The sequence below is a fragment of the Dendropsophus ebraccatus genome, chromosome 15, assembly GCF_027789765.1.
Source record: "Dendropsophus ebraccatus isolate aDenEbr1 chromosome 15, aDenEbr1.pat, whole genome shotgun sequence".
NCBI lineage: Eukaryota > Metazoa > Chordata > Amphibia > Anura > Hylidae > Dendropsophus > Dendropsophus ebraccatus.
Genome location: NC_091468.1, coordinates 26,943,982 through 26,959,158, shown reverse-complemented (window position 1 = coordinate 26,959,158; position 15,177 = coordinate 26,943,982). Strand labels below are relative to the sequence as shown.

At 46.3% G+C, this 15,177-nt stretch overlaps 1 protein-coding gene across 1 annotated transcript in view; it reads left to right on the top strand.

Annotated features, from left to right (window-relative positions):
• The window catches only part of BABAM2 (BRISC and BRCA1 A complex member 2), a 97,774-nt gene that overhangs the window by 23,794 nt on the left and 58,803 nt on the right, over positions 1-15,177 (top strand). Inside the window, exon 6 of the mRNA XM_069955275.1 lies at positions 1,494-1,568. Coding sequence (XP_069811376.1) covers positions 1,494-1,568 — 75 coding nt within the window. The remainder of the gene's footprint in view (positions 1-1,493; positions 1,569-15,177) is intronic.

The following is a 15,177-nucleotide window of genomic DNA, read 5'->3' as shown; positions in this document are numbered from 1 at the left end:
TTGGGCATTTAACTAGGCGCCCTCTGCTTTGCAGAGCAGAATGTGCCTGGTTTACCTCAAAGTAACCTATTGCATTTTTTCTTTCTAATTTTTGTGTATTTCGTCCCTTGAAGGGATGTGTAAAGGAAATATACAAAAATTCAAAAAAAAAAATGCAATAGGTTTCTGCAAGACACATACTGACAGACTTCCTATGTGTCTTGCAGAAACATCTTGTAAAACCTAAGCTATAGTGAAAAAACAATAAAGCAGCAGTACTTACCTGTCTACGCTCCTCCCGATGCCTTCTGGCTTCAGTCCCCCACTCAGTGACTACCCACTAGAGCCAATCACTGCGCTGTCCTGCCACAGCGCAGTGGTTGGCTGAGCAGGCTGTCACTGAGTGGGTAACTGGAGCCAGACAGCAGTGAGAAGAGCGGGGACAGGTAAGTATGGCTGCTTTATTGTTTTTGACTGTGATGGCACCCGTAAACAGTTACAGAACTATAATAAATGATGATGCCAGGAGCTCAGAAACTGTTAAAATATTAGTGTGAATATTTAAAAAGTGTCCAGAGGTACTTGAACGAGTATCAGACTCGATTGAGCAACCCAATGCAGTATGCCCGGCCAAGTATACTCATCCAATAATTTGGAAATTTGGATGCACGCGCATTCAAGTTCAGCAACAGTGAGGATAATCCGGCCGGTACTGCAGTACCGGCCGGGATGATCTTCACAAACACCGGCCGTTCTGTGATCTGGCCGATGTTGAACATAGCCTTAAAAGGGAATCTGTCTGGTCACGGAACGGCCGGTGTCTTACTACATGTGAACATAGCCTTAGTGCATTCACTCTTAGGGGTGGTTCACACTGAGCAAAGGTCATGACACTGACATGTCAATTCATTGAGAGCAGAGTGGCTGAAGCGGATGTGCGCGAGCCCTTCCATTGAGACAGACAGCAGGCAGGAGCTCTCTGCTGCAGAATTCTGAGAATTTTATTCTGTGTGAACAGCCCCTTATGCAGATTTTCTACAGTAATAAGATTCCAGGTTTTTTTCTCTTTGTCCAGTTGTCCACTTCTGTGATCATCACTTGGGAAACAATCTCTAACATTTCGCTATATACCTTCCCATCCTTTTTTCACCAGCTTCATTATGTCGGCTTGCAGTCAGTGAATGGAAACATTTTTCCCCTGATCATGTTGACATGGCAGAGCTACATGGCTGCGTATAAAGGAGAAAGAAAGCTGATACGCTGTCCTGAGCCCTGTATACATAGACATAGCCTTATACATCCTACAGCAAGCAGAGGACATGATCTGACAAATTGTACACGATCCTGACCCCAGACCACGTCTCCTCTAAGGTGGTAACCAATATGGCAGCTATTACATCTTCATCAGGAGAGCTCATGTGAGGCAAACCCATTTCACCACCTAGTTTTGGTGATACTCTTGGGTATAACTTGGTTGGTGCCTGACCTGATCTTGTCTTGTTCTTGTCTCACAGACTGGGGAGTTTTCTGCTCGATTCCTCTTGAAGCTTCCGGTGGACTTCAGTAACATCCCCATCTACCTGCTGAAGGTGAGTGTCTATGTTCATGTGTGTGATGTGCAACTGATGCTTAGTGCAAGCGTGATGATGTGTTGGGCTCAACAAGTGGGGGAGGATTGTGGGTGCAACATCATGCTCCAAAATTACATTGACACCTCATAGGGGTTCCAAACATATACTACACAGTCTGACAATACACCAGCGGCTCAGGCTGTTTGATAAATGTCACACATCTATACACAGTCTAGCTGTAAAGTGTTACTGGCGTTAAATTTTTTTTTGCAGAAATCAATAGTACAGGCTATTTTAAGAAACTTTGTATTTGGGTTTATTAGCCGAAAAATGCATTTTTATCATGAAAAAGCAGTTTGAAGCTCTCCCCCTGTCTTCATGGTTCTCTTATGGAGAGGGGAGGAGTGGAGAGAGATGAGGCACCAAAACAGGTCAACAAACAATTAATTTACAGCTACATCACTGGGCTATCTCCTCTGAAGTCAGCACTGACCTCTCTGACCTCTGAATAGAGGCTTTCCCATAGCTCTCGCTGTGTAATCCTATGTTCTCTGCTCTCTGCTGCCGACTAATCTTCCCCCTCCCCTCTCCATAGGTTACACAGGGCTCGACTGATGTAAAAGAGTCAAGATTTCCTGATAATGAGCAGTCAATGAGAGAGAGGAAGGTGGTGGTGGTGGGGGGGTACCTGGCGAAAGTCTTTTTGAATGCAGATAATGGCATATTTGCCTAATAAACCCAATTACAAAGTTACTTAAAATCGCCTGTACTATTGATTTCTGCAAAAAAATAAAAAATACAACAGTGACACTTTAAGAGCATGATGATGTAATTAAAGTGAATGTACTGTCAGGTACATCATGTTAAGATTTTTACATCAATAGACCTACCACTGGTGCTGGAATGCCGCAGCTGCGATCCTTTTTTTGAACAGCAGCCTTGTTCCCACACACAGCGCCAGTCTATTCCTGGGCACCGCCCCTGCCTTAAGCAGTGGATGCAGGCCTTCCCTCCCCCAGTGTGACAAACCCCCTTCCCTCTGTGATGCTGCTCCATTGGTTCTATTGGAGCTGCGTCACAGAGGGGAAGGCAGGCCTGCCTTCAATGCTTCAGGCCAGGCCAGGACCTGGGAATAGACCGGCACTGTGCATGGGAACTAGGCCGCTGTTCAAAAAAATGCCACACCCACTTGTCAAACAAACCACATAAGTGTCTAACAAATAAATCTGGTATCTGGCCTCTACTCCTTATAGAATGAAAATCTAATAAATCTGCGGTGTACATAGATCATAACTTTTTTTTTTCATATTACGCTTTATTAAGGCATTTTTAAAGACATTAGGGGATACAGAAAGAAAAAGGGGGACATAGATCATAACTTGACCACTTTTTTTTTTTTTTTTTTTTTTTTTTTCTTGTTAATCCCAATCTGTGGGTACAGTTACAAAACATTCCTCGTTAATTACAAATTTTACCTTTTCCTCCATGTGGTAAAACCAGCAGGGCGCCCCGTTATTCTCTACACCTATCCTACCTATCCCACCACCCACCCTATACTTATTTTAAAACACTCAACCCACCAGGCTGCGGAGTAGCCACACCCCCGCCGCGCCGAGGCCAGGGGAGACGGGCAGACAAGACCAGGGCCCACCCCCTCCACCTCTACACAGTGCCGGCTGCAGACATCAGCTTGCTCAGATAACCACAACCAATCTCAACTCCTTATCTTGCCAATCCAGCCCCGGTGAGGGCTATACTGACCACAGACGGAGGAGAAAAAAAAAAAAAAAAACCCATTCATACCAGTTATCCACGGACCCTGCGCGCCGGATCCTATGGACAACTGCCCTGTCCAATCCAACGGCTTCCACCATCCATCTATTATGGACTGCAGTCCCCACCAAACGACCGGGTTCATTTCATATATTTTCCACTCAAACTTTGATAACAGAACAGTGGTCAGTGATCCGAATAAATTCCAGCCTGTTCACTTGACCCTCTCACGGCCAACTTCCCAGTCTGCCTCCAAACACTATGTTGGCGGGCCGGTACGCCCAAAGCCGCCCGCCCCCTCCCCCCAACCCGGCAAGCGTGCGGCCACCCCGCCGCCCCATTCACACACCAGACATCCACTATAGTGCTATATCCACCGGGCGCCCTGAAAGTACCTCACAGGTTACATTCCTTACTCATCCTCAAGAAGACAGATTTATCTATATATTCCCTATATAATCCCTTCCTCCCCTCCCCCAACCCCTCCCCATCCCAACAGAGAACATGCACAGAGAAAGAAAAAGGAAAGAAAGAAAGAAAAAAAAAAAAAAAAAAAAAAAAAAAAACAACCCCTCATCCTCTTACTTCACACACTCATATCGCTTCACACATTGACCCCATTCCGCTAAACTGGGTGGCTGAGGGGATATCCACCTTCTCATGATCACTAATTTCGCACAGAACAGCATTTTCAACAAACATTTCCTCTGCTTCCTGTTTGTCCCCACAGGTAGTCCCGATGTATCCCCCAGAACGAACAGACGAAGGTCCTCCCCTATGGACAGGCCTATAGCCTTAGTTATCTCCCGAGAAACTCCGGACCAAAGCTGACCCAGCTGCTCACACGACCAGAGCATATGCACCAGATCTCCCACCTCCTTTTTACATCTAGGGCAAAGATTATTAGTTCGTTTTTTAATTTTACTAAGGAAAGAAGGAGTATAATATAACCTATGGACGATATTGAACTGGATGAGTTGATGATTCACCGAGGGCGCTACTTTTTTGATGTTACCATAAACTGATAGCCAGTTCACCTTCATCCCAACATCCCTTTCCCAGGAGCTCTGGCTCCCAAAAACCCATTCTTTTTCTAACATAAAACATTTATACAGTATTGAGACCCCTTTAGATCTACTACCCAGCCCTCTTAATTTATTCAGCGTTATATTTGCTCCAAGCCTGTACTCCGTTCTTCTGAGATCCATCCTTAACGCCCTAGAAAGACGCAGATAATCAAACCAGCGGGAATCTGCAAAACCATATTCTACCCTGACCTGTTCCCAAGTTTTAACCTTCCCCATAACCACTAAATCAGTTATCAACCTCAGGTCGCGCCCAAATACTCCATAAAGAGCCTCTAACTTCTTAACCTCCACCAGCTCCCGATGGTCCCAAAGAGGAGAGAGACTCAAGAAACCCTCCAGCCCCAGACATTTTTTTACTTCCCGCCAAGTTCTAACCAAGGCGACCACCATCGGCCAGTCAGCTCTTGCTCCCCTCTCTAATATTCCGGCATCAAGGATCTGAAAGATATCTAAAGAGACGTCCCTTGCCCCCTCTCCTAATCGGGAAAAAAAAGGATTATCTTTCCAGTTCAGAAGCCAGAAGGCCTGAGAGGCCAATGAATACAACTCCATAGACGGAAGGCCAAGCCCGCCCTTATTCTTAGGTGCTGTCAATAGTTCTAGTTTGATACGAACACGTTTGCGCCCCCAAATCAAAAAATTCCAAATATTCCTTATCCTCTTAAAGACCTTCTGGCCTACCCAAACCGGGGCAGCCCCGAAGATATACAGAAATTTGGGCAGCAGGACCGCCTTTAGTAACACCAACCGGTCCGCTCTAGAGAGAGGCAAGTTATGCCATACCTTCACCTTATCCTCTGTCTCTTTAATCAGCGGAGCTAGATTAAGGTCACTGAAGGCTGCCAGGTTCTGACAGATCCGTATCCCCAGATATCTAAATGATTCACCCCTTCCCAGGACCTGCAGCTGTGGAAAGGACAGATCGCCCTCCAAAGCCAGTTGCATTAAAACCGATTTTTTCCAATTAATCCCAAGGCCCGAGTACCTCCCCACCTGCTGTATCAACTCAATGACTCTGGGGACAGCCGTTGCGGGGTCCCGTAAAAACAAAAGCATATCATCTGCGTAGAGGGACACCCTGTCCCCCTCACCCCTCGCCCCAAAGCCAACTATACTCTGATCTAATCTGATTAAATTGGCTACTGGCTCTATACTAAGGGCGAAGAGTGAGGGGGAGAGAGGGCAACCCTGCCTAGTCCCCCTACCCAGCTCAAAAACAGCAGAGTGCAATCCATTAACAGCAACAGTCGCCCTCGCATCTCTATATAGCAGTTTGACCAACTCAATAAAACCCCTCCCCAGACCAAATCTCTCCATCACTGCCCAGAGGTATCCCCACTCCACCCTATCAAAGGCCTTAACCGCATCCAATGACAGGATGGAGTGGGGGCCCTCCCCGCCCGCTAACTGCATATTTACAAATAATCTCCTCAAGTTAGACTTAATCTGGCGCCCTGGGATGAAACCGGTCTGGTCCTCCCCAATCAGACCCCCCACTACTTTATTAAGCCGCGCGGCCAACACTCCAGCAAAAAGCTTCACATCTACATTGAGTAGAGATATCGGCCTATAGGATTCTCTTTCCAGGGGGTCCTTCCCCTCCTTCAAAATCAATATGACTTCAGCCTCACTCATGGACCTGGGGAGTGACCCCCCGGAAATCGAACCCCCCAAAACCTGAAGGAGCGCCGGGAGCAGGACCCTTCTATGCCTTTTGTAGACTTCAAATGGGATGCCATCCTGACCTGGAGAGGACCCATTCGGAGATTTCGCCAAGACACCCTCCAGCTCTTCCAGTGAAATAGGGGCCCCTAACAATTCACCTTGATCTTGTGTTAACCTAGGCAGGAGAGCAGACTCGAGTAATTCCTCCAGATGCTCATCCTGCGCTTTGCCACTGGAACTATATATGTCCTGAAAGTAACTCCCAAATGCCTTCAGAATATCCCCCGAGGAGTTTACAACAGACTTATCAGGCAACCGTAAGGCATGGACTTCCCCACTATCTCTCTGATTCCTGATGACCCCCATGAGCCCCCTATTGAGGGTTCCAGACTCAAGATAATTTTTCCTGGCCACGAACCCCATTTGAGACCGTGCCTTCTCCAACAGATAGCTATCCAACTTTTCCTGGCCCTGAGTTAAGTTATACTGTGCCACCGGTGACGGGTCCCCTCTAAATATCTCTTCCAGAGATTTAACATTATCTTTAAGTTCTATTTACTTGACCACTTTCACATCTCATCCACTTTGCTGCTACAGTAAAGGCTGCAGGTGTTCAGCATCATAGAACACTATATAGTCACTGCGTAGCAATTACTGTATGGTGGTATTGCTGGTTGATAGTGTGTATTATGTAATGGAGGTTACTATGCACAGTACTCATACAGCAGAAATATTACTTATGTGTTGTATGGTGGCGTTAAATCACTATGTGGCGGTTTTTATTTGTGACTGTATGTGACTTAATTGTTCATTTAGGGTCCTGTAAAGCCCCCATTACACAGGGCGACTGTGAGGAGCACAGTCAGGGCGACTATAAGGAGTTTGCTCCTCGTTCCTTGCTCGCTGCCGCCGCTATAACACTTGGCGGCATCGAGCGGGTAAGTGCAGGAGGGGGCACGGGGAGGTGCGAAGGGGCTGCCTGGATGATCGCTAGATCGCCCGGGCGGCCCATAGGGGATAGCGGCGGTCTGCTGCTGCCGCTCCTATTTCACAGAGCGATGGCAGCAGATCGCTGCTATCATTGTTGTTTGTCTTTCAACATGTTCAAAGACAAACGACTGCAACGATCGGCCGATATCGTTCTTGTCGGCTGATTGTTGCCTTCTACGGCTGATAATCGTTACATGTAATAGGGCCTTTAGGCGAAGTGATCTACAGGATGAAGCGTGTGCCAACCTGTCAGGTCAGTGCTTTCTTCCTCCTCATTCCACGCTGCCTTGACAATCTTTAGATAGTATTATATAGTACTGTGTGGTAATATTATTGGATCACTGCCTGGCTGTAGTATATGGTGACTGTATAGAGGTATAATTTCAGTGTATAGTCACTGTGGTGGTAATGTTTAGTCACTGTATAATGCTTTTACTATATGGCTGCATTATTTTGTGGCGTTATGATGTTATTGTGTAGTCTTTCTATAAGAGTATTAGTTAAGCATAGTATCGTTATATTACCTGTATGATATAAGGCAGTATTAATTGGTCACTGTGTGACTGTATTAGTTTGTTTAGCATAGTATAGTTATAGTACCTGTACGCAGATGGCGGTATTATATAGTCACTGTTTGACACTGATAGAATGCTGTAGTATGCCAGTCTGTTTAGTGGACAGCTTTTACATCATGTGTGGTACGGAACAGTACAGAACGTCAGGCTATCACATTAGTTGTGAGTCCTTTAGCCGGAACCCCCATGAGTTCACTTTGATTTAAAGCTGTGGAGATTTCCTTCCTCTTGGTGCCAGTGACACAGCTTCCTTCTCCTAACCTGAGTGACATATCAGAAGATACAAAAAGGTGTGCAATCCCTTTAAATCCCTGTTCTTCCGCTTGACAGCCCTTAGGCTTTCTTATAAAACCTGCAGTGAAATCTCTGGAATAAGACAGACATGTGTGAGCGGTGGTGACCCGGAGCTTGGCAGCGTCACGTGGCACTAGCCGGCTATACATGAGTGCAGTGATGGATCTGGTGTGTATCTTCGCCGCAGGCACATCCCTGGGATTTCCTATCAGGACCAGTTCTGGCAGCTTACACATCTGGCCCAGATCCTGCCGATCGCTGAGTGGAAACCGGTGCACGTGACTCATCTCCTCTATCTGTGCTCTGGGACCAGACTCCTCTCTCCTCTCTTTTTGGGACTCTTTTTGGTTTGGGGCATTTTGCCCAATTGCTTTTGTCTAGACATCATGCTAAAGGCAAATGAGTTCCTCCTGTTTCTTGCTCAGTCTCTCGGTGTAACAGCAGGATCTTCTCTTGTCTGTTTCCTGTCTTCCTCCCCAGCACTGTTAAAGTCATCCTGGTGCTGTATCTGAGACTTTCTGGCACATAACCGGGAGGGGGGGGGGGGGGTAAGATACACAGCAGATTCTCTTGTTATAAGATGCAGGGTAGTCGAACCCTCTACATATATAAGGCATTGGGACCTGCACCTATATGGGACCCATATGGTCCGCCTATATGTGCGGCTATGTCCATTCACTTTTGAGGGAAATATGGAAAAAGGCAGGTAGGTCTGGGGCCTCTGTTCTTGCCACAGATGCAAACCTGTCATCATTTTATTCTGCCTGAACCTCGAGGATAATCCCAAGTGGCTTCTCCTCACCAGCCTTTGTTGATGGATGCTTTCTTATGAATGGATAGGCTGTATTCTAATCTAAGTGATGTCACTCCTGATCTCTACTGATGGATAGGCTGTATTCTCAGTGATGTCACCACTGATCTCTACTGATGGATAGGCTGTATTCTCAGTGATGTCACCGCTGATCTCTAGTGATGGATAGACTATATTCTCAGTGATGTCACTGCTGAGCTCTAGTGATGGATAGGCTGTATTCTAAGTAATGTCACTCCTATATTCTCACTGATATCACCGCTGATCTCTACTGATGGATAGGCTGTATTCTCAGTGATGTCACCACTGATCTCTAGTTAGTGGATATTCCTTAGGTTCAGGCTTTCTTTACCTATGTAACATAGATCTCGGTTTATCACCTTTTCTGCGGTCATAGTCTCATCTGAGGTTGGATCTGATCTTTAGGCCTCTGTATTTTTCTCCTGTGGTTATTAGTTCTTTGTTGGAGAATATAACCTGAGCGGATCAGAAGTGAAATCGCTCAGGAGTCATCTAAGGAAGCCGTATTAATTCTGTGCGGTGACATGGTAATGATGTGCGTCAAAAGTGGCTGGAAAATGTGTTTGTAATGAATTCCTTGTGCTGTGCTGCCTGGCAGCGCCCGAGATCGGCTCTGCAGAGCAGAAGAGATAATTGGATGTTATTTATATGTGATTCACGGGCAAACTAGTGGCAGTGCAGACTGCTGGCAACGCCGGCCGCCCGGCAAACCTGTCACTGACTACAGGAACTGAGATAAAGAGTATCAGAACTAATGACAGAGATTTAACAGTGTTTGTTTTACAGTTAGGTTCTGTAAGTTCTTGTAATGATCTGGTCAACATGACTCAAAGTTACAGAAACCTGATGTTATTCCTACAGAAAAATGCCAGATCTGACCTTTTACCCATTACTTCTACTCTAAATTCTGCATGCTAACACCTCAGTGTAATCTGACATGTGCCATTCTCCATGGCTATGATCTGAACCATGATGCTTTGTGGTAAATGGCAGCTTTTGTACATAATATGGGTTCTACGATTAATGATGTCACTACTTATGACTGGTGAATGGATAGGGGGATTTTCTGAACACTTTCAGTACGCTACTACGTATGACAATGCTTTTTTCCCTGCCCTAATTCATGGTGTAAGCATCGGAACTAAGGCGTCATTCACTCAATACGTGCCACGATGACCAGAGGAGGATTGCGGCACGAATCCCCTACCAGTGCAGCCCCCCCCCCCCCACCGCCTGGTATATTGTGCGCTCTTGTCATCACATCTGACTACTCACCTACTCCCCCATGCCGGCCGGCTTACACACGCTCCCCGGAAGTGGCCTGGACTACTCTGCCAGGAGAAGAAGGCAGCATAGTCCACGCCCCTTCTGGAGAATATGTAAGCTGGCCAGCACGGGGGAGTAGGTGAGTAGTCAGATGCGATGACAGGAACGGACATCATGCGTCCCTGTCATCTCTGCTGCTGGACAGCGGCACGGATTATGTGAATGGCTGTATTCACTTGAATATTTCCTAAAATTGTCCGAGATCGCGGATCCGTGACCGCGGACAATTTTACGGGATATGTGAAAGCAAGCAACAAGCAGTACCTCAAAGGGTACTATTACACAAAACGATTCAGCTGATTATTACTCAGTTAATAAATACAACGATCAGCCGATGACAACGATCATCAGCTGATCGTTGACATAGGTTTGAACCTTTAATGTGGAATAGCGGTGCGTGGCCGGCGCCTGACGATATACATTACCTATCCAGGCTGCAGGACTTCTCTTGAGGTCTTCTCCCCGGTAAATGAGCGCCGATCTAGCAGATCGGCGCTCGTTTACAGTTGTTATCAGGCCCCCATTGGCCCTTGTAATAACACCCAAACAAATAGTATAATAACAGAGAAACGTTCTATACTGCCACACAACACTATACCATGGGTCACACCTCTCTCTGTAGGCGAGCGCTCTGGAAACTTTTTTCTGCTCCGTTCTCAGGTTGCAGCTTAGGTCCCATTCTTAGAATTATATGGGAAAATATAGATAACTAAAAAAAAAAGGTGTATATGCCTATGGTGGACAGTTGGGGCCGGGGCATGGTCACATGTCGGCCATCTTATGGACAGACTCACCACAGGGCAGGGCAGCCCAGCCTGGAGGAGGGAAGTCTGATGTCAGTACAGCATAGGGATCTGACGTCAGTACAGCATATACAGTGAGTACACTTACGGACATGGAGAGAAAGGAGCTGCTGCACCTCACACCTATGGCTGACACTGATGCCTCTCGGCTACATTTACAAACCAACGCCAGGATGTTGGTATATAATTTGATCAAACCATATTGTCTCATGTACCACGTGAAGGTCCCCTGGCTCACTTGAGTCCCTACACTAAATTAACACTGTGTCGGTCAGCGATCGCCAACCCTGCAAAGCGAGCGCAAGCAGAGAAGGGAGACCACGGAATGGCCCTGCAACCCCGCTGTCACAGGACCAATCCCCAAGGGCCCCCCCAAGCCCAGCAGGCGCCAACGGCGAAGAAATCGGCCACCAAGCAACACACGTGAGAACAAGGTCTAACCACTTACCACTGCTCTTGCAGATAGAATGGGAAGAATAGGAGGTATTTGCCATGTGTGCATAGATGCTTCCTGCTAATTGGGGTCACATTGGTCTTACCAGGAGGAGTGCTAGCGACTCAGAAAAGGGGAGAAAAGTAAAATACGAACATGGAGAGAGGAGCTGCTGCACCTCACTCCTATGGCGCAGGTCTCAAACCAATTTGATGTCTAATTGTCTAATTTGATCAAACCATATTGCCTCAGGTACCAAGTGCAGGTCCCCTGGCAAACAAGAGCTATTTAAAAATCGTTCACCATATTACACTGAACGATAGTTATTACGATCATTACTACAATTGATTACTCCATCTGATCAATAGAGCGATGGATTACCAATGATTTTAGGCTCAACTCAAATTTTGCCATCAATGACACGTGAACGATTTTTTTTATTGTTGCCTGCATTCACATATCATTTAAATTTGAACGATGTAACGATTTTTGCACAATATTCGTCCCATGTAATAGGGCCCTCACAGCCGTTTCATATGTGATGAGCTCAGTGACACCTGCGTCCCTGGGCCCCACAGCTGGACTGCATCCATTGATCCTCCCCACCATCCACAGCTTGGATTTTGACAACTAAATGACATTGCGTGACTGGTTCCAGTTTCTTCGCCTGCTGTGGCTTGTAATCTGTATCATTACTGTAATATAGGGCCATAAGATTGGATAAACCGCAAGGAATGTCGCTGAATAATTGAAGGGTAGCGTCATCTCTCTGCTCTTTCATCCTTTCCTTGGCAATGGAAAGCCACATTGTCACCGCTGGACTCCTGGAATTACAAGGAAGTTACAACCAAAAGCCAGTGTCTAACTGGTACTAACTCTATGAGGCTAAAAAGTTTACATGAGCTGTCAGTTTCCCATTGTGCTACAGTACAGCTCCCTGTGTAAAATAATACAATTTCTATAATACTGCTATGTACTCCTATGTATAAAAATATAACTACTATGATACTGCTTCTATACACAATAATATAACTACTATAATACTGCTCCTATTTACAAGAATATAACTACTATAATACTGCTCCTCTGTACAAGAATATAACTACTATAATACTGCTCCTATGTAAAAGAATATAACTACTATAATACTGCTCCTATATACAAGAATATAACTACTATAATACTACTCATGTATACAAGAATATAACTACTATAATACTGCTCCTATATACAAGATTATAACTACTATAATACTACTCCTATGTACAAGAATATAACTACTATAATACTGCTCCTATATACAAGAATATAACTACTATAATACACAAACTGGAGAGAATGGAACGGCTGCACATCCCATCTATGGCTGATACTAATGCCGCTTGGCCTATATTAAAAATCAACACCAGAGTGTCTGTATATGAATTGATCAAGCCATATTGCCCCGTGTACCACCGCGCATGTCCTCTGGTCCACACGGGTCCCTATGCTAACTCCACACCGTGTCGGTCAGCGACCACCACCCCCACAAAGCGTGCCCGTGCAGGGGAGGGAGGCCATAGAACAGCCCTGCAACCCCAATGTCACAGGACCAGACCCAAAAAGCCCCACCAAAACCCGGCCGACCAGTGTGAGATGCAACACTCTTTTTCTTCCCTGAACCGTATTTTGTTTCTCTCTTTTCTCCGTGTTTTGCACTCCTCCTGGTGAGACCCACATGACCGCAATTAGCAGGAGACACCTGAGTGCTCATAGTTTTAATCCCTCCTGTCTGTCCCATTCTATCTTTGATAGCTATGGTGAGTGCAATACCTTATCCAGACTTGTGCTGTTTGGGGGAAGCTTCCTCCGCCGGTGGTGCTGGCTGGGTTTTGGTGTGGCATTTTTGGGTCTGGTCCTGTGGCATGGGGGTTACAGGGCCGTTCCATGGCCTCCCTTCCCTGACTGTGCACGCCTGCGGGGGTGGTGGTCGCTGACTGGCACAGTGTGGACTTAGTGTAGGGACCCATGTGTATCAGATACCTGCACGAGGTACATGGGGCAGTGTGGCTTGATCAATTCACATACAGAATTCTGATGTTTTTTATGCTGCCGAGAGGTACTAGTATCAGCCATAGGTGTGAGGTGCAGCACTCTTTTTCTTCCCTGAACCATAACTACTATAATACTGCTCCTATATACAAGAATATAACTACTATAATACACGGAAACTGGAGAGAAAGTAACGGCTGCACATCCCATCTATGGCTGATACTAATGCCGCTTGGCCTATATTAAAAATCAACACCAGAGTGTCTGTATATGAATTGATCAAGCCATATTGCCCCGTGTACCACCGTGCAGGTCCTCTGGTCCACACAGGTCCCTACGCTAACTCCACACCGTGTCGGTCAGCGACCGCCAACCCCGCAAAGCGTGCACATGCAGGGAAGGGAGGCCACGGAACGGCCCTGCAACCCCAATGCCACAGGACCAGACCCAAAAAGCCCCACCAAAACCCAGCCAGCACCACCGGCGGGGAAGGCTGCCCCCAAACGACACAAGTATGGATATGGTATTACACTTACCATTGCTGCTCTCACAGAATGGGGAAGACATAAGGTCCAGACATGTGAGCAGAGGCATATCCCGCTAATTTTGGTCATGTGGGTCTTATAAAGGAGTGCTAGCTGTTCAGAGAGGGAGAACTGTAAGACACGGAAACTGGAGAGAAAGGAACGGCTGCACATCCCATCTATGGCTGATACTAATGGCGCTAGGCCTATATTAAAAATCAACACCAGAGTGTCTGTATATAGGCCTAGCGGCATTAGTGTCAGCCATAGATGGGATGTACAGCCGTTCCTTTCTCTCCAGTTTCCGTGTCTTACAGTTCTCCCTCTCTGAACAGCTAGCACTCCTTTATAAGACCCACATGACCAAAATTAGCGGGATATGCCTGTGCTCACATGTCTGGACCTTATGTCTTCCCCATTCTGTGAGAGCAGCAATGGTAAGTGTAATACCATATCCATACTTGTGTCGTTTGGGGGCAGCCTTCCCCGCCGGTGGTGCTGGCTGGGTTTTGGTGGGGCTTTTTGGGTCTGGTCCTGTGACATTGGGGTTGCAGGGCCGTTCCGTGGCCTCCCTTCCCTGCATGTGCACGCTTTGCGGGGTTGGCGGTCGCTGACCGACACGGTGTGGAGTTAGCGTAGGGACCCGTGTGGACCAGAGGACCTGCACGGTGATACACGGGGCAATATGGCTTGATCAATTCATATACAGACAATCTGGTGTTGATTTTTAATATAGGCCAAGCGGCATTAGTGTCAGCCATAGATGGGATGTGCAGCCGTTCCTTTCTCTCCAGTTTCCATAACTACTATAATACTGCTCCTACTGTATATACAAGAATATAACTACTATAATACTGTTCCTATATACAAGAATATAACTACTATAATACTGCTCCTATATACAAGACTATAACTACTACGGTATAATAGTGCCCCTATCTACAAGAAAAGAAGTGACATTGATACCTATAGGGGGCAGTACTATGTTAGATATCTTCTAGAAGTGGTGTACACAGTCCTTATCTTTTAGTCTTCAGTCACTGTGGGTCTTTGTTATGATTTATAGTCGGGCTGATTTGCTTTTTAATGTAACTTTTTCACCTTTCTGGATACATAATAAGAGTACACACGACTTTCGGACTCTTGCCCATTGTTTGTTTCCCACCATTCATCTTCCTGAAGCACTCTCCGCCATTTGAGTACATCTGGTACACTGTGAGTGGGGATGAGGAGCGCTCGGTGTTGATCTCATGGTTATAGTGAAGTATTAGTATCCCGCATTGTTTGAGTAAC